The following is a 19,998-nucleotide window of genomic DNA, read 5'->3' on the forward strand; positions in this document are numbered from 1 at the left end:
GTCCTGCCCACACGCGCTCTCTCACACGCAGCGCAGCCGGGCGGGAGCCGGCAACATGGCCGGGCCGGCGGAGGGGCTGCCCGCCGCCGCGCTGCCCGGGTAGCGCCGCGGGGCCCGGCGCTGCGAGTGGGGCGGCGCCCGGAGGAGTCCCCGCTCCACGCCGCCCCCGGGCCCCGGCAGCCGCCGCCGGGAAGATGAGGTGAGCGCGGCGGGGACGCGCCGTGGGGACGGGGGGTCGGGGCGGAGGGGCGGCGTAGCGGAGCGGCGCTTCCCGGTCCTTCGCCGCGTGGGCAGCGCGAGCGGACGGTGGCGTTTGTGGCGCGTTTGGCCGCCGCCGCCTCAATCCGTCCGTCGGGCGGATTATCTCGGCGCGTACAAAGGCTGCGAGCGCGGTGCGGAGCCGCGGATCTCCGCTTAGCGCCGTATCCCGGGGCACGGCCTCTGGCACGGAGCCCTCGGGGACGGCGGAGCGCCGATTTGCTCCGGCGTAGGTCAGCTGCGAGCCGCGGTTCCCCTTTCCGAGCTCGGTTTGTCCATTGTGTCTCTGGAAAGCAGCGATCCGCCGATTTCCTCCAGCTGGAGAAGTGCCTGTGGGAGGAAGAGCCGTTTGTTTTGGTCCCCGCTCTCCCCGGCCCGTCTCTTTGCCCTCGGTCATTCCGGAGTCGGCTGCGCATCTCGCGGCGACCCAGCCCCGCTCCCGCTCCTCATGCCGGTGATTCTTTCCGCTTAACGATTATCTTTACAAAGGTAATGCCGCTTTGGGAACCCTTAGAAATGGCCGTAACAGCTGCTCTGCTGTGGTGCGCGATCCCTGAATTGCAAGGTTTGCTTTGCTCCTGGAGGTGCGCTGAGTGCTGACAGCCTCTGCCTGCATTTGGGGCTCCGTTTACTCCTGAGGCTGTCACCAGGTGCTTGCATCCATTTGTTTGGCTTAGTTTCCTTCTCTTGCTTTAAAATCGTGCTCCTGGGGAGGACCGAGAAGCACGTGAGCCTGAGGTGTGATGTGAGCGGTGTCCTGGAGCCCGCTGACCCCCGTGCAAAGGTGTCCCTTCACCTGGGCTGCTGACGGTGCTGCTCGGAGACCTCCAAAGAGGTGGGTCGCCAACTGCAGGGGTGGAGGTGAATTTGTCCCCTGCCGCCTCCCTCTCACTCAGCAGTATTGGCGGGGTTGCTCCCTGTAGAGAGCCCCGTCCCTGGAGGTGTTCAGGATAAGGGCAGATGTGGCACTGAGGGCCGTGGTTAGCGGGCATGGTGGGGATGGGCTGGTAGTTGGACTTGGTGATCTTAGTGGTTGCTTCCGACCTTAACGAGTCTATGATTTTATGAATACAGACTGTGTGTTGGAGGACTGTAATACTCTCCATCAGAGGAGGTGTGAGCCGTGAGGCATACAGGAGAGGAAAAGAGGCCTAACCCCACTGCAGCTGGGATGGTTGGGGTGCTCCTTGGGCTGGACCAGGCTCTATTAACCTAAAAGCCCCTGGCAGGCTGCACCATCATTTAAAACCTTAAAACATTTGCCTAGCCATGTGTGTTTTATTTATATTGCATTTGGATGTTCTTTGCTATCCCTTGCACAACTATGCTTATGGGATGCTTGCCATATATAAGTACAGATTTCCATTTATATTTTGATAATTTCTTTCAGTCATCGTTTCAAAGACATAAATGTGTGTAAAGGGGGTACAGCACCGGCCTTAGAAGAAGAAGGCAATAGATATTCTATTTCGGAAGTGCTTTAGGACTCCTGGGTGGAAAATGTTCAAGAGCAGAGATGTCATTACTTCTTAGTCTATGAAAATACTGCTGTAGTACAGTAAATATTGTGTAAATAACTGGTATTCATTTATTCTTACAAGCCACAGAATTAGCTCGTATTTGAGATGATGTCTCTAAATGTGTCTGTAGATGAAAAATCCTCCCCGTCTCTCTCTTTGCTGTGGTGAGGGTGAGTGTTGGTTGGCTGTATGTGTGGTGGTCCTACAGTTGTGGCATAAACTTGAGTAGCAGGAGCCATATATGCATCGTTCTTCTTAAACCTCTTGTTTTGGATGTAAACAGGCAAAGTTTTTGGTTTGATGAGCACAGAGCAGATGAGCATTTTGCTTTCTTCCACACTGCCTGTTCATTGAAGAGTTGGTAACTCCAGAGTTTGTCCGGAGCTTTTTATTTGCTTGGAGGCTAAGTGGGGCTATAGGTATGCAGCCTTGTTTTCTGTCTTTTCCCTTTTTTACTGTTTCCTTCTGTTTGCCTCTGTAACAAATCAGAGAGGACACGTTGTTTCTGTTTAGAATGTCGCCAGAATTGAGGTTACTGACCTCACTGGCCCAGCGAGCCGTCCCTGTAGGCAAGTCATAGCATCCCCCGAGGTGGATAATAACTCAAGTGGTTCATAAAATGTCCTTTAACCCTGGCACTTGTTAATTGATTTCCAAGCTGGAGTGGTTTGTAACTTAGCTAATTTTTATTCCCTTTTGTCCAGCTTGGGGACTGTAGAAACAGTCTGCTGGTTTTCTGACTGCTGCCCTTTGCGTGGCTCCGTGTGTTGTCCCATGGTGCTCCTTAGAGGAGCTTGGTGGTCCTCCGAGCCTCATCTGTGCTGTGCAGCTCTACCAAAATCACTGCGTGAGAAAACTCCCGGCCTCGCTGCCATCATGTCAGCAAAATCCCAAGCACGGACGCCGTGCTCATGGCAGAAAGCTGCTTCTGTAGCACTGCTCGGATCTTTGGGGGGTGGTTGGCTCTGGTGGGGGGCAAGCCCACTTATTCCATCTTCACTCCCTGTTTTCTGAAGTCTTCAGTCTTCTTGCGACAGTGAAGTCAAGGCTGAATGCAGTTCTCCAAGCAAGGGTGTGCGTGTCTGTTGAGCTCAGGGCCGGGGCTCTGTGCACTGTTTCACTTCTGTGCTGTTCTGGCTCACTCAGACTCTGTTAAGTAGCAGACACCCTAATGCAGAGCAGCTCTGTTAGAAGTGTGCTGTGATTAAAGGTGTCTGCATATTCCTTCTTTGTACTCAGCTAACTGCCTGCTTTTGACAGCGTGGTGCTGCTCTCTTTGTAAGTATTTAATTTTTTTATTTTTTAAGGAATCCACAAAATCTTTCAAAAGCAAAAAGCAAAAACCCAACACTCTCACCTTGCAGGTTAGCAGCATTGTGATTGCTTTCCTTTTTTCTCTTGCTATCCATCATAGTTTCTCTCAATTCTGGGCACTGTGTGAGATGAGTAATATCAGATCTCTTTAGCAAAGATAAAGCTGCTGCCAAAGTGAAATGAATCCTGACTAATGTTCAGTCCTAATAATTACAGAACTAAAATAAAGGAAATTAAATGAGCTATGGATTTTCTGTAGCTGGGAAGTTCAGCACAGAGATGTTTCTTTGCTGAATCCGCATCTGAATCTCAGGGTTATCTCATCTGCTTTTTATTTACACTTAAATATATGATACATGTATATATACATGATATATATATCATGTTCTGGTGTTGTCCTTCATTGCGGAGGACAGGCAGTGCACACTGCTGTTGTTCCTACAGGAGGGTGCAGAGTTTTGGAGTGTGTGCTTTGCTCTCTTCACGGTCGTTTCAGAACACCTGGGATCCATCATCTTTTCCCACCTGCCCTTTTCCTCAGCCCTGTTTCTCAGCAGCACCAGGAGAGATGGCCGTGCCTCTATCCCATCCTTCTCCCTTAGGCAGGTTTCATGTGCAGCCACCTCCCCAAGACTTCCATCTCATCTGCTTTAAGATGTAACGCGTTGTAATGAGGGGAAGTGACCGAGAGATGCGCTGGGGTGGCTCGGCAGCGAAGGGTCCCCAGGGAAGCACAGCAGCTTATGACCCTGCATGGGCTGATCCACCTTGCTCCTGGCACACCACTGACGTGCTGTCTGGTGCCTGGGAGATGTTTCCAGCTGTAGGAAGTGACGTAACCTGGTGGTTCATTCTGCACGCCAAAGTAACTGGCAGTTCTCCTGGTGACAGCTCCGTGCCCATGGGTGTGCTTGCACATCTCCCAGTGATGCTCAAAGTGTGGCTCAAACTGGGCTGTGACTGTGTGAAATTGAAAACAGACCATATTTCCCACCCCTCCCTCCTTTTCACTTCTGGAATATTTACCAGCATAGAACTTTTCTTCCCGTGAGACTTTGTGTTTTTGCATTGCGGCAAACACGAAGAATGGCAGTGACAGCTTTTCCATGAGGATTCTTGAATTCAGAGATATAAAAGCTTTAAGAATGTCTATTATTGTTTTTTGTTTGTTTGTTTTTGTTTTAAATCACAGTAAACAGACTGGGAAAGTCCTTACCAAAAATTGGAGACTGGAAACCTTTCTGATTGACAGTAATGCCATTCTGCAGCATCACATCTGGAGCACAAACCTTATAAGTGGCTGAGGGAGCTGAGGTTGTTCAGCCTGGAGCAGGCTGAGTGGAGATTCTCTACAAATGCCTGAAAGGAGGCTGTAGTGAGGTGGGGGTTGGCCTCTGCTCCCAGGTAACAGTGGTAGGATGAGAGATAATAGCCTTAAATTGCACCAGGTGAGGTTCAGGTTGGATATTGGGGAAAATTTCTTCTCAAAAATAGCGGTAATGAGTACAGGCTGCCCAAGGAGGTGGTTGAGTCACCATCCCTGGAGGTATTCAGGAGGAGGGTAGATGTGGTACTTTGGGCCATGGTTTAGTGGGTAATATTATGAGGATGGTTGGACTAGCTGATCCCAGAGGTCTTTTCCAACCTTAAAGATTCTATGATGACAATGGATAAAGCATTACATTTCAAAGGGTGTCTCACGGTCATTGAGTGAGAGAGACGCATGGTGGTCAGAAAGCTCTGACTTGCCTTCCCAAAGTAGGCTTTGAGGCCTGATGTTTGCTTCAAGTTCAGCTTTGGCTTATGTTCCCCCCCTCCCTCTCCCCCCCCTTTTCCCCGTGTTTGTGTGCTCTGGTTTCTCTCACCCCCAGTTGTGCCAAGTTGGCCATTTGGGGTTCAGTAGGGTGAACCTGACCAGGAAGTCCTTGCATACAAAGACAGAAGGTAGCTCACATCTTCCGTACACATAGGGTATGTAAAGGATGGGAAACCAAGGCACCACCAGAAGTTCTTGCTGGCTTTCACTAAGGTAATAGTCCTGCTGTTTCAAAAATCCTTCTACCCAGGCTCCCCAGTGCTTGCATTACAAACCCTATAGCCAGCTGGCAACATGAAGGAACACTTTCTAATGACCAACCATGCTTCCAGTTCAGACAAAATATTCTCTGGGTTCATGGTGGAGGGTTTTATTCCTCAGTTACCCATGCTGATGGCCAGGGAGACAACACCTTTTGGGTGAGCAATTCATTTGTCAGGCAGTAGGTGTCATTCCTGCAACTTGAGATCTCAGTGTTCTTCTCTCTTTCTTCAGCCTGAAGAGGTGCTGAGTAGGATAGACACGTTTTGCTGTGATTTACTTAAAAAAAAAAAGCTGTGTAGTGCAACTCATCTTAATGTTGTGCTGCTATTGCAGAGTGCTGCAGGATGCCATGGGTGCTGTAGCATGAGGATTTGGAAGTTTGGGCCTGGCCATGCAGGTGATTTGGGCCAGGGCCAGGCCTGGGGCTTGGTTGTGGTGAGCCCTTGTTGCAGATGCACCATGCTTCCCTGGCTACTCCACAGCTGCTGTATCTCTTAACCTTTGGGCTTCCTTTCTTTAATCTGCTGCAGGATGACAGTGCTTACTTGAGGGGGACTTAAGAAGGTTAACTAGCTAGTTCTCCTTTTAGGGCAGGATTTAAGGATGTGCCTAAACTTGGTCCTGTTCAAGTTCTTGGTTTGGTAGAACGGAGACTTCTGTTCAGAAAGCATTTCTGAGGACAAAGAGTGTATTTATACTAATCACTAAGCATTAAAGCAAGGTTCCTTGTGTTCTCCATATTGCTGTCTGTTCCTTTCTCCTTTTTATTTCCTTTTCCCATCATTCGCTGCTGCTGCTTACTGAGTGAGCGCTGCTTCCTCCCAGTGCCTCCATGCTTTATCCCTCCTTACTAAGCCACTCCCTCAGTAACGAAGGGATCTAGAAAATACACTGAAATGGTATTAGCTGGAAGTAGGCCCATGGTCTCTGTAATCCGTTTAATTGCATGCTTTATCCTTTTCTTCCTTAGCCATACACAGACCAGAATATTGGCTGCGGGGATGCTGCATGTGTATAATGTTTGCATGCGCTCCCCCATGTGCAGCAGTGACTGCTGAGGCTGTTGAATGCTCATGACAAAAGGTTAGCTTGAATAAGTAAATACAAGCAAAAAAGCTGTAGCTGAAAGTAAATCTGCTACATGTCTGCTGGATGAGCAGGATTATGACTTCAGCACCGAGCAGAACAGCGTTACTCAACTTGTGGTTTGTGGTCCAAAGGACATCAAAAGAGTTCAAAAAATTCCTTCAAAAGTCATTAAAATTGGAAACAAGGAAGTTAAAATCAAACACACATGTACTTATTTTCACACAGCTTGTACATATATATCTCGGCCCATTAGCTCTTTGCTGTTGTCATTACCAGTTAAAATGTTTTTAATAGTAAAAGCATTGTTTTACTAAACTGCTCTGTTTTGTCTGTCGCTCTTGTTCCCACCTGCCAAACAGTTCTGGGATTTGAGATAATCTGTGAATTCCTTTTTGAAAAGGATTTCTTATTTAAAATGAGAGAAATACTGGGCTAGCATATTTTGACATAATGAGGTAACTATAATATTCTAATATTCTGACTTTATCATGAATTAGCGTTGAGTACTGCAATACATTTGCACGCTAATCTTTCTATTAAATAACTAAATACACTGTCTAGGTAAATCTTAGTCAATTTTAGATCCCACAGCTGTTACATTAAGAAGTAAGGGTTTTGAGTCATCCCAATAAAGCAGCCTTGCTGCTCTCAGGCAGTTAATTTATTTGACTAATTAGGTTAATGAAAGAGAGAGAGCATGGACTTACATATTTATTTTACCTGTACACCTAATAAAATGCCCTTTTACTCTCCCTGTTGGTTGGTTGGCTTGCCTGGTATTGAGGACTATTTGTGAATTAATGGAACACAGAGTTATGTCCTTCAGTTTGGCTCCAGCACATCCTATGTTTTCCATTAGAGGAGTTCATTGCAGTGCTACTTTAGCAGCTGCTACTGGTGGGATCTGTGACTCGTGGCACAGCCTTGTGCCTCCACCAGCAACTCAGTGCTGGGATGGATGCTCTCTACATAGAGTGGCTATAGTGAAAGAATGGGATCTTGAGTGCCTTCCCACCTCCCACACCGCAGGCTGCTGCTGTAGCGTGACTGCTCCTCGGGAAAGGGCTTGCATGCATTCTTGACCTTATTACTGGCAGCAGCATCCTTGATGTCTGTGAACCTAATGACCGCAGTGGTAAGACCAGTGACTGTAATAAATTTAAGTATGTGTGCAATATTGACAGAGCTGGGGCCTAATGGAGCAGTGAGGGCTGGCTGCTTCAGCTGAGGACAGAGCTCAGCGGGAGACATTCTTTGGCTGTAGGAAGGAAGTACAGTGGGCAGGAATCAGGTAGCTCTGCAAGTCCTTGTGAGGACTAGGGCTGGTGGAACATGATGGTGAGGCTGCTCCTTCCCTTTTGGGAATTCAAGTGGATAAATGGAGGCGAGAAGTGAACGAAAAGAAGGGCAGAACTGCTTCAGTGGGGCAGCCTGCATTTAGGGTAACTGAGAAGTATCTGTGCATGTAGCAAGGGATCCCTGTGTTGGCCCCAGGGAGCGCTCCTTGCTTTGTGGTCTGCAGGATGTTGCCCAAGGGCCTGGTGTCCCTTCTGTCCTGAGTTGCTAAGCAAAAATAGTGCCAGAACTGCGTGACTGCAGCCCTCTGCAATCTCAAAAACCCTGAGCCAGCACACTATTTTAAAATTTCATGGCATTCAATATGAGAGCGTTGCAGAAATAGCAAAGAGGAAACTGAGCCAGGCAGCACACTGGGGAGGATGGAAACAAGTATGAAAGAGCAATGAATGCCCACAAGGGCATGTCTCAGGCCTGCTGGGAGGTGTGCAGGTGAGTGCTGTTCCTGCATCGTGCATTCAGCTGTCACCACTGTCCTGGCCTTCCATCTGAATGCAGTAGGATTATAATCTAATATCAGTTTCCATCTCTGATTTCCCCAACACACGTGTCAATATGATAGTCCCGAACTGCAGTTCAGCTTCACAGATGGTACCTGCATCGCAGAAAATATTAGATGACTCGTGCCCTAGATATGACAGAGTGCATTTGTGTACACAGCTGTGTATGCAGGAAAATCACTTTCATGGTAAAAAGCAGTCGCATAACAGGAACATGAAGTTTGGTGGGAGACTCAGGGGTGTCCTTGTAAGTGCTGGAACAGGATAATCAGAACCTTACAATTGTGAATAGATATGACAAGTGACTTTAAGGTATCTGCCTAAAGAAGTTGGCTTTTATCATTACTGTTATTTTATTGAAAACAGCTCTGGTGACTGCTATGTCTAAAGTGGGAAACGCTTCAAATGTTTTAGTGACCTGCTGTTCAAAAAACAAACACATCCGATGTCACTTCCTTGAGGACTGCCTCAGGTTCCTTCAGGACATGCACTGCTAGTGGCCCATTAACAGCTGCTCAGCTGTTGCAAATGGTGGAAGATCCAGAGGTGAGGACTTGCAAGGTCTGGCTTATTGCAGCCCCTGGCCTCCAGATGAATGTTAGGCAAGACAGGAAAGCCACCGTGGAGAGTGAGCATACATAACCTCAAGTTGTTGATGTGTAACCTGAAGTACTCCTTTCCTGGGGACCAAGTTCACCAACAGCGAAAAAATGTTGATTCTGTGGGATATTTCCCACCATCTCTGCTACTCTTTGTTGTCTCTTCCTATTCCAAAGCTGTTTGCAGGAAGACGTGAAGGAAAACTAGTCTAAATCACCTAAAATGGGAATGTAGAGTAAATTAGGTAAACTAAATTACAGCATTGTATATATTCTCAGATTCAATGTTCAAGTGACCTTAATTTGATTATGCTTAATTCACATCAAAGCAAATTATACTAAGTATGAAATAGGGTTGATTTAATTAATAATGAGTGCGTCTGTGGAGATCTAACGTAGTTTGATTCATTCAGGAATGTTAATTCAGATTAGCGTTCTAGAGTTTTCTCTTGTAAATAAAGCCTGTGGGGCAGTTTACTAGTTATGGCTAAGCAGGTGTGATGGTGGGTTGGCTGCCCTTGGTTCTAGAAGGACTTTCCCACCGCTCTCCTTGTGTGTGACTTTGCCATCATTCGGCTGTGGGATTTCTTGTTAAACTCTTAATCCAACCAGAGAAAATCCAACAGTATTCTGTTGGATTAGTCAGTTCTATGACCTGTTATGTTGCTGCATGGTCATCCACAGAATCAAGGCAGGCTGTGAATACGTGATCGAAGTGAAGAAGGCTGGGAGTCATTTGTTTGCTGCCTCACATCAGTCCTTTCTGCATGAGTCTTCCTGCTTTGGGCAGAATTTCTATGCTGGAATTGCACTGCCTGTTGTGTTGCATTGCACATGGACTAGAAGTCATATATGTTGCTAGCATGGCTTAAAATTGGATACAAGTCAGTTTGCTTTACTCAGCATTTAGATACCACTGTCAGGTGTTACCTGACTCTGACTTGTACCTTTTGCTTTTTCAATCCTTTGTGCCTATGTGGTGCTGTTGCATGAAGTTTCTGAATACGCATCACCTAAACAGTTTGTGCTTTCACTATACACAGACTCTACTTACCCACTTGCTTAATGCTTTTTTTTCTTTTCTGTCTATACGACTTAAAGTTCTGTGATTAGATTATTTTCCATATGATTATTATAGGAGTGAACACGTGATGATTACAAAGATAGGCTGACTAAAACGGCCAAGATCTGCAAGTTTTTGTGTATGGTGTTGTATGGGAACTGTTGAGTCACGGCCTGAACCACTGATTGATTACCTGGGGAAAAAACCCAGCTCAGCCCTGGGAGCACAGGTGAAGGCAATTCATGTGTGTGACCAGAAGGGGTGGAGCCTGGCTGCACCTCTCTTGGACCCCATTTGAGGGCTGACTGCCTCTGTGGATGGGTCTGTGGTTGGAGATCCCTCTCTTGTGGAGTCTTTCCTGCGAGCCTGGATCTTCAGAGATGGGTGAGCACCTTTACTTTTCCTTTGAAATACTATTCTACCCATGCTGGTTCCTTTATTGTTACAGTCCTGTATCATCCTTCCGCTGCCTTAATCTCTCTGATTGTAACAGGTGTTTTTAAGGACTTACTTGTTTTCAGAAGTTTGTGACCTCACCCAAAAAAACTTCTGATTTCACAGTGCTGTGCTGCAAGTATGAATGAAGTAGCAGAACTGAAACACCAGGTTATTTTGCTAAACAGAGACCATTGAACTGGCTTCAGGAGAAAAATGGTTTTAAAATATTATGTAGGTATAGCAAAGTTGATCTAACTTCACTGCTTCTTTATTTTCCTCCGAAGATAAGCAAAGCTGTACTTGAAAAATAGGAATGATGTTTTGAATATGAACCCTATCTGCAGTGCAGAAGTTTCTGGAATATGGGCCTATATGTGCTTCAAAAGTCCCTTGAAATCTGTACTCCGTGCGTGGGGAAATACTGGCTGTCAGTATCAGCATCTTCACACCTCCTAGATAGAGCTCACAAAGGGGACGACTCCAAGCTAGCGGTTGAAGGGATGCTGTTTGTCTCTGGAAGCTTCCTGTGATTATTTGGCTCACTCTCTTTGCAAACCAGGCTTTGCAACCACTGAGTTATGCCCATCTCATCCTGTTTTAATATCAGCACATCCAGATGTATAAACAGTGTGCTTCTTCATGAGATGATGAAAATCAATGAGGCTTTGAAAAGACATGCTCTATAAAGTCACGGCCTTATTTGGGAAGTTGCAAGAAGCTCGGCTGTCACAAGAGAATATTTTGGCTCTGTGACAGTTTCCTTTATACAATTCTTCAGCAAGGAATCTCTTGTGTTTGTACAATGATAACTTGCAAGAGTTGCATACCTTTTTTTCCTTGCTGGGAGTATTTGCAGGAGGAGAACCCAATGTGTTGGTCAAAAGAGAACAAATACCCCTTTGGACCCCTCTCTGGTCCAAAGTATGCAGAGAAAGCAGGTTTTCAAAGGTAAATTGAAAAACTGGAAGTATTTTAGAATTCCTGAGCAGATTCACATGTGTTTTTATTACAGTTACAACTAAATCCCCATTTTTTTTCATTAGTTATTTGTTGAGAACTAGCATTAGTTTATGTAAGTATGGGATTGTTTAGAAATGACTCGATCTGCCATCAGACTTATTTTTTCCTTACATTTCTTGGGAACATTTCCTTTATGTGAGTGACTCCTTTGGAACTGTGGTGGAATAAAAGAAGCTATTTTATAAATAATGAATTGAAGGGAAGGCATCAGAAACAGAACCGTGTTAGATATATTTTTGTGGGGAAAAATGAGATAGGAGACAGGAGATTGTCATAGGAGAAGTTTGAAATGATTTCATAGAATTTTTGAAGTTGAAAGGGACCTTTTAAAGGATAGCCAGTGGATCTCACGTATAATGATGCCCACAGCTAGATCAGGTTGTTTAGAGTCCCATGCAGCCTGACCTTGACTGTGGCCAGGGCATTCACCATCTCTCTGGGCAACCTGTGCCAGTGCCTTACCACCCTTAAGTAGCTGAAAGATAAAGAGGGATTAGAGAAGAAAACTGTGATTATAGGTTAAAAATCACTTTGGCTGTTACTGAATCCTTGTCTATATGAAAAGCCAGTGGAGTACAGAAATATTGCAGGAAACTTAAGCTGTGCAATTAGTGAAGCTGAGGGAAGAGGACTTCAAGGGTACACAGGTGTTGGAGACCTGGGGCACAATAACGAACAATGCCATGTGGATCTGTCTGGACACTCATACCCTCAAGCACCAATAGTAATAGTTTCTGGAGAAGCTGAACAGCCAAGGAACAGAGGGTGGTTGTGGAATTAATACCTGTCCTTGTGATTTTATATTCAATGATGAGTAAATAGCATCCATCTCTTCAGGTTGTTGGATCCTTTCCTTTGCATGGCCTCACTGGGTTTTCTTTGACCTATTCTTCTCATTCCTGTGCTTGTACATACATCTCAGTCTATTTCTGGGCTCTACTCAACCCTGTTCTGTTTCAGAGGTGAGAAGCAGTTGTACATGCTGACATCTTTTCCTATCCCTGCGCCACTGCAGCGCTGAAGAATGCAATTACTGAGTGCTGTCTGTCTCTGGAGAGAGGCAATTGGAGGGGTGCTGGACCTGGAACTGATGCAGCTCATGGGTCCAGCATTGCTTGTGCTTCCCACGCATCAGCTCTACCTGATAATGCTGGTGTCACTTCAAGTAGTGCTCTCCTAGAGCACCCTGAGGTAGCAGAGAGAAGAGTGGTGGAGCCCATGGACAAGGAAGTAGGGTTCTTGCAACTCAAGAGAGCTATTTGCAGCATATAAGAGGAATGTGACTTGGAATGTGAGGCTGAAAAGAGCAGGCGTTAGGTTAGGATGATCTGCAGTTCTCTGAGATACAAATGTGAGTTGAAAATGTGTAATAATAATGAATGATGTATGACAGTAGCTGGAAATCAAGGAGGAATTAAAGGGAGTAAGTTTTGGATGACATTAAGTTTTGTGATAGGCTATCTGTGCATGAGGCTCAGGAATCCATCTGCAGAGCCTTGCCCCTTCTGTCTCCACTTTTAATGCCTGTTTCCACTTAAAAGGACACGCTGACTGCTCTATGGTTTCATTCATTTGTAATTAGCTAAGCCGGGAGTTGACTTGGATTTTTATCTTTGACCATTTTCTTCAGGACATCATTTGTACTTGGAAAGACCAGTGTATGTCATGTTGGAGGATAGCTCACCTCACTTTACCTCTGAAGATGAAGCAAGTAGGATTTGTCTCATGAATAAAAAATTAACTCTGGAAGATATATGCCAGTAGTCAAAACTGGTTGGAGAGTACTCAAGTGAGGTATGAGTGACAGATGGCCAAGGCTCATGGGAGCCCAGAGCCCAGGGGGATATTTGGTTTTAGGCAACATGTTTGAACCCCGCAGGCAATGCCTGGCAGGACAGCAGTGAAGCAGCACAGCATTTCATCAGTGAGAATCATGGGGAGAAAAAAGCTTTCATTTGCGGCAGCTCACTCTGGGGTTTGGTGAATGGCCCAGCTGGCATGGGCAAGGGTGGCAGTGGGTGTAATGCTAACCTTGATTCGTGGCACTGTAGAGCAAGTTGTATTAGGTGCTCCTTCCTTGGCAGTAAAAAGGCTACCAGCAGTACCACAGGTAGTTAATGACAGCTGTGCTGTCTAAGCAGGTGTTTTTTTTTTTTTGAGCCAGAGTGAGAAAATAGGGTCATTAAGTTGGGAAATGGTAGACCATACAGTTCCAGCCAGCTGTGATGTCTTCTGGCTGCAAAATGTGTTTCTGCGTCTTGGTTGTGCTGGAGAGTGGCCAAGGCTTGGACGCCGAGCAGGATTGGTTTGGTTTGTCAAAGGCCTGCAGCACAGGGCTCGGAGCTGGCAGAGGTCTTGAAGCAAGCCTCCAGATCATATTATGTAGCTCACAGGAGAATTAGGAGAGAGGTGGAAAATTCTGGGTGTGGAAGGCAAAGGAAGTTGCCCCAAAGCATGGCATTTGTGTTGTTGTTTTGCTTCTTTATGGGTATTAGTGCTTGTCCTTCCGTTAGGAAACGGAATCTCATCCCCACTAGCACTGGAAACTGAAGAATGGGTGATGTTCAGATGATGTCCTGAAAGCTGCCCAGCTGATGGATTGCATGAAGGCTTTGGCTGCTATGCTGATTTTTTTTTTTAACTCTAAAGTGTAACATGCAGCTTATGTAAAAAAGATATTTTTGTGTTAATTTTGACACCTCCTTTAAGGTGTCAAACCTAATAAAGCTTCACTGGAGGGTACCCCTCTCTCTTCAAGATGTCCTGCAGGAGCAGCTGAGATCAGGAGCCCTAATATTTCTTGGGTCCTTCAAAAGATGAGTCATTTTTTTCAATTTTCACTTTCTTTTTGTCAAGAACAAAAAGGGGCTTTCCTGATCTGTCTCCTGTGTGTTAGAATACAACCACGGACACCTGTAACTCTCCTCCAGCATTACAGGGAGAAGGTAGAATGAAGTCTTAAAGTTGTAGGCTAGTTGAATTTCCTGTATTTCAAATTGTGCCCATTGCTTCTTGTCTTGTGGCTAGGCACAGAGTCTCACTCTGTCTTCTTTACTCCCCTGCCAAATTTTTATAGACATGGATGAATTTTTGAGGATGTGATGGAAGACATCAAAAATCTTCCCGTAGTCGAGACTTGTGGGTTCAAGGGAGGCCAGAACTGGACTGGTATGATGTCCTAACCTTTTCCTGAGAGATGTTCTGGTGCTATCCCACTGCCAGCATGTCTCACCAGCCAGCAAAATAACACGGCCTAGTGTGTGAAACTGCTTGTGGGTGCTATCCTGAAGCCTTGGAGCAATCCAAACTTTTGTATGTGCTCACAGAACTGAGTAATCTGAAACTGCCACAGTTTAAATCTGGTGCTACTGTCAGAAGCTGTCTCTGAACAAAGAGTTCCACAGTATATAATGAATAATTCCTTCACATGTTTATTCTAACATCTTTTACATCAGCTACCAGGGCAAGAAAGATTCACTTCTTTTTCTCTTTTTTGTTTGTTTTTGACCTGTTATGAAAATGCACCTCATTTCTAAGAGTGAAGCACTAGGACTTTACTGTTTTCTTATGGAGAAGAGAACAATACCATCCTTAATGTGATAGCAATACCAGCTAAACTGTGGCAAATACCTTACCTCATGATGGATAATCCATATATGTCCTGGGTAAAATTCTGGGTCATGATCAGATCTGAGCTTTGATGTGACAGTGAAATCCTCATAAGCCAGCAGCTCCTAAAACCTTGGGACTGTGATCTGGTAGAGGAGAGAGCTTGCTCAACACGTTCATTGTGTCAATGGAGTTTTCTCAACAGCAGTGTGGTCACTGTTACACTTCTGCTTCTATTCCCCAAATATTAGCCTTGATTTTTCTGCTACTGCTTCCTACTGTTTTACTAGAGACTGCAGAGGTGTAAGAAGGCTCAGTTGTTAACAGCTGCACTCTTTGAATGTTTATTAGAGATGTCAAGTAAACTCTGGTATTTTCCATGCAAGTACAGCTTCTGGCCAGTGTACTTAATGATGAGTCTGAAAGTCAGTAGATGTTAATATCCTCAACTGTGGGTGGGAAGTTGCCTAGTTCATGGCAGATACCTTTGGCTGCAGACATGCTGGTATATAATTGAAATGTTTTTAAGATCTAGGCTATTTTCTTTCTTCAAAATAGCAAGAAGTCAGTGTGTTTTTGGTGTTACATGAATAGCTTTATTTATATTTGTGTCTAGGGTGCTCACTTCCACACTTGTATATAAACTAACCTCGAAGTCTATATAAACAATATATACCCTACACATAAGTGTCAAATGGTTCTTGTCAGTGTGTGCTTTCAGGAGCCCAGTAGCTTATTCAGAGCTTATTTTTCCATATCTACTGATGTTTTATTTGATAGTGGTGATGATGCATGTCTAGTCTTATCTTCCCGCTCCTCTCTTTTTGCACTTAATCCCTCAAAACTTGGAAAAAGTTGACTAATTACGACAAGCTTGAAGGAAGATTCCAAATGGAAGTCCATGGCTCCAATTAATTTTCTCTGAGAGTCCTTTATATCTTCTGTTCAATGTTTAGAAATATTAAGATGCTAATCAGAGAACATGTATCAGGAGTGAGATGCTATGGCTGTCAGGTGAATACTGAGGTAGCATAACTTGTAATTGCCAAGGCAACTTTTGTGTGCAGTATGATTCAAATTAATCTCTGCTGTGTTGAAAAAGCTGTGGTTGATAGTTGCTTATCTAGGGATAAATAATACGTTACTTCCTTTCACTTCAAATTCATGCAGCCTCATTCCTTTTCTTGGAAGAGATTTTGCATGGTTTTAAATCATTTTTCATAAGCGGGCAGAAATTCAGGCACGAATACCCAAGTCTTAGTCATATCAACTAAGATTTGCAGACTGTACGGACTGAATCTTAGTTTCTTTGGGTATTTGGTGGTATGACCATATTTCTTTTACTAATTTGACATTTATTTCAAATATGCTTATCTTCTGCTGTCTGTCTTGTCTATTTAAACTGCTAGGGACCTTCTAAATATTCAGCTTTATATAGCAATCAGCACCGCACAGTTCTAAACTGGACTGGATATTTTAGGTACCATTGCAGTGACTGATAGCTCAATAATTCATATGCAGCTTTTAGTTTTCATTCCAACCGTCTCAGTTCTGTTGGACTGCAGATTGTTACACAGTGTTATCCCCAAGGGCTGATTAGAAAATCAGTAAGAGTCCCATTCTCTCTGATTCACTACAGTACACCTTCCCTTGAGCCCCAGAGTAAGGCAGGTGGGGCTGTGTTTGGGAAAACTTTCCATTTTAGAACTGTGCTGCATGCTTGTCTGCATGTATCTGTTCATGAAAATGATATGTAGTACTCCCAAAGTGATAAGAGTAAAGCTGTGGGAGAACGATGTGGGAAAAACCTGAAACTGGCTGTGCTGTGGCCAGGCCAAGCCTGTTGGTTTGCAAAGCACAAAGTGTACTGGTGCCAAATCTGGAAGGGGGAGGTTTGCTGTGCAGATGTTCACGTGTGGTTATATTTAAAGTTATATGAATGTGGACACAGGGTTGTTTTATGAAGGCTAACTTCTTGAAATCAAATTTTGGTGATCAAAACTAAGACTACAGATGGAAATGAGCAGTCAGAAATGTAGATGTGAAGACTATTCTTGTGCCGCGAAATTGATGTGAAGTTTTAAGGCAACGTATAATAGGAATCCAATGGATGAAAAGGGGAGGGGGGAATTCATTTCCTCTCTGCCCTTCCCTTTAAGAGCTGAAGGTTTGAGTCAAAACTCCAATATTGAATATACCATTGTTCAGTAGACTTTAGGGTGCTCTAATTATTTCCACGATTTTCTCAGTACCTGAACAAACGTAGGTACCCATTCCTTCCTCTATTTCAATAATCCTTTTAAATCTTATTTTCTTAAACCTAGGAAAGACTTCTGAACTCAGAGAACGTCCTATTGAAAGGAGATTTTTCAGCATTTTCTGGCGTGCTGTGATTGCTATATCTTCCACTGTGCAGAAATGCTGGAGCTGTTGTGAATGTATACTGATTACACATGCCCCTGTTGGTTCGTTCTGCTTCTCCCTTTACCTTCTATTTTCTTCCTCGTTAATTGAATTTTTCATAGGTTTTTATTTTTTCTTGAATGGTGTAAATGTCACTTCAGCATAATGATAATACAGGCCTAATGGCGGAAGTCTGCTATGTTAGTAGCTTTTCCCTTGCTTCAGCAAGGGTGTAAATAGTTATCTCATTAAAATATTTCAGTTTGTGATCAGATAGTGTCACCAAGCATTTGGCCAAGGCTTTGGTGGAAGCTCAGGTTGATGGACCAACAGTGATGCAACTGAGATAGTGAGTACCAATGATGCAAGCTGCTATTTTTGTGGAAACTAAGCTCTTACGTCCAGTATCAGCACAAGGCCTTTGTGTGCCACTGAAGTAGTAGCTAGGTGCAGAAATTACACCGTTATCTTTTGCCTTGTTCTGGTTTGTCTACTTGTACCCTTTGCTTCTTTGTAAGCTTTCATCAGAGGTTACTGTTTCTGTCACCATCTCTCTTGTTTGTTAGAGACTGGACTTAAACCCACACATTGTTTTCCAGAACTTACAGAACTGCTTCAATGGGAACCATCATTGCTACATCTGCCTGGCATTACTCTGGGAAGAGGGATGGGAGTACCTCAGTTCCCATTCCTTTAACTGCTCACCCTGCCTCTCCCCAACTATATTTAGAGTTATTTTCCTTTTCCAAGACATAATTAAATTTTGTGGTATTGTGGGACATTTTTCATCAGAGATTGGACTGATTTTTACAGCCTGGTAGGGGTAGTAAACAGTTCTTTCTTGTATAAGGTTTTTTGGTGCTGGTGGTTATTTCTGTCTGCTTCTAGACACTTGAAATCTGTTTTAGAGCATAAGAAAGTGCAATCTTCTTTGCTAACAAGTCATAAGGAGATATAAACCCACTTTTATTTATTTACTTTGCCATCCATGAGTTCATGAGTCTTTAGAAAGTCCCCATGATCTCTGTTAGGTAATGTCACGCTGATCCTCACCCATGTGGACAAAGTGACATAATTGTCTCAGATCTTCCAGCCTTATTTGGGAATCCTACTAATTTATTAACCAGAAATGGCACTTCTGGTTATCTTACAGGATAGGAGCCCCGCTTTTGCTGTCTGTAATGCTACAAATGATTGTGAAATTGCTGGCTAAAAAAAAAAATGAAGTTAAAGTTATCCCACTGGAACCTTTTCAGCAGCTGACCTCTGCTTTGAAAGCTTCTGGAGTGTGTTTGCCTTTGAGCACAGTGAGCTCATTGACGAGGGAAGCCATCGCTTCAACAGTTGACTATTTATTTGCATAGTGGCTCTTGCAGAAATTGGAAGACCAGACAGTGGTTTTGTAAATGCTGTTTCAAAAAGAATGGATACTTAGGGGAAGCAGCATGCTATAATTGCTGTTAGTTGTGTAGAAAGGCTTTTATTTTGGCTAATAATAAATAAACGCTAACATTTCAAGTGAAAAACAGCCCTGTTCCACTTGAGTTCAAGTCAGAGTAAGGTTGGGGTGAACAAGAAAACCAAAGTTCAGGCTTTCCTTGTTCAGCTGGGTGGGATCTTGGCTAACTCTGACATTGAAGGTGAAATCCTGTTTCCTACAAGTCAGAGGCAGGGCACTGCCTTGCACAGGGCTCTTGGGCACTGTGCTCAGTAAGCATGCATGTAGTGAAGTATATCCTAAATATGCAAGATGACTTTCCTTAGAGGTTGTGTTCTTTGTGGTAGTTTTAATGTCTTATTAGGTTATAAGCAGAAGCATCCATCTCTTTCTGGATGCCCGTGGAATAATTCATTTGCATCAGATGGTGTGACTGCATGTGTTTTTGTGCTCCTACAGTGTGCCCTTATTATCACTTAACACTATCACATTTGTTTAAATGGAAATAAAACCAAGCCCAAGGTCATTACTGCATATATATATATATATATATATATATATACATACACACACACACCACAGTCCAAAGGAATTCAGACTGTTTCCAATGGTGATTCTTTGCCAACAGTGCCTTTTCCCACTGCTCCAGCCCCTTCTGTCTACACTTAATCAGCACCATGGGTTCAGATGCTGATGAGGTGTGTCACAGATTGCTGCTTGCTGGTGACATTGCTGCCTGTGTTTTGCCATTCTAGGAATCCCATAGCCTGATGGGACAACTACTGTCCTCAAGTAGGGTGACTGAAGGCTCTTTAGGAGTTATGGCTGGGTCTGGGTGGGTGTTTCATACTCCAACTAAACCCCTCCATGTGAGAATGTTTTCTTGTACTGGGAATGAGCTGTAGGTATAAAGGGAAAGGAGAAAGGGGTGGGGAGCAGCCTTGTCTTTGTCCTGCCTTTCCCAGGCAGTGCCCCACCGTCTTTCCCTCCTAGGTGAGAAGTGGCTTTCTCAGAATCTAACTTTCCATCATTTCCAGTGCTCCCTTCCCTTTGCCTGCTCTCCTGCCAGCAGCCCATTCCTCTCCTGCCTGGCCCAACCCAGCATCCTTAAATCTTGCCTCCCTTGCAGAGATGCAGAGGCTCACCCTGGTGTACACAACGGCATGACAAAATCTTTCTGCATCCCTCCTAGTGTATCGCTGTGTCTGCTTGGGGTTGCTGAGGTCTCCCCATGCATAAGGACCCATGCAATCCCAAAGCCAGCAGAATGGACCATGCTCAGGGCAGTGGGCACAGGCTGCACCCCAAGCC

General features: G+C 44.6%; 1 protein-coding gene across 4 annotated transcripts in view; it reads left to right on the forward strand.

Moving 5' to 3' along the window:
* EVL (Enah/Vasp-like) overlaps window positions 1–19,998 on the forward strand; it is a 128,756-nt gene continuing 108,758 nt past the window's right edge. For 3 of the 4 annotated variants that reach the window (NM_001389387.2, XM_046941831.1, XM_046941834.1), the window contains exon 1: window positions 1–199. In NM_001389387.2, coding sequence (NP_001376316.1) covers window positions 195–199 — 5 coding nt within the window. In that variant the 5' untranslated portion in view covers window positions 1–194. Of the gene's footprint in view, window positions 748–19,998 lie in introns of all 4 variants that reach the window. The other variant, XM_046941829.1, reaches the window with a different exon arrangement.

Source organism: Gallus gallus, chromosome 5, assembly GCF_016699485.2.
Source record: "Gallus gallus isolate bGalGal1 chromosome 5, bGalGal1.mat.broiler.GRCg7b, whole genome shotgun sequence".
Classification (NCBI taxonomy): domain Eukaryota; kingdom Metazoa; phylum Chordata; class Aves; order Galliformes; family Phasianidae; genus Gallus; species Gallus gallus.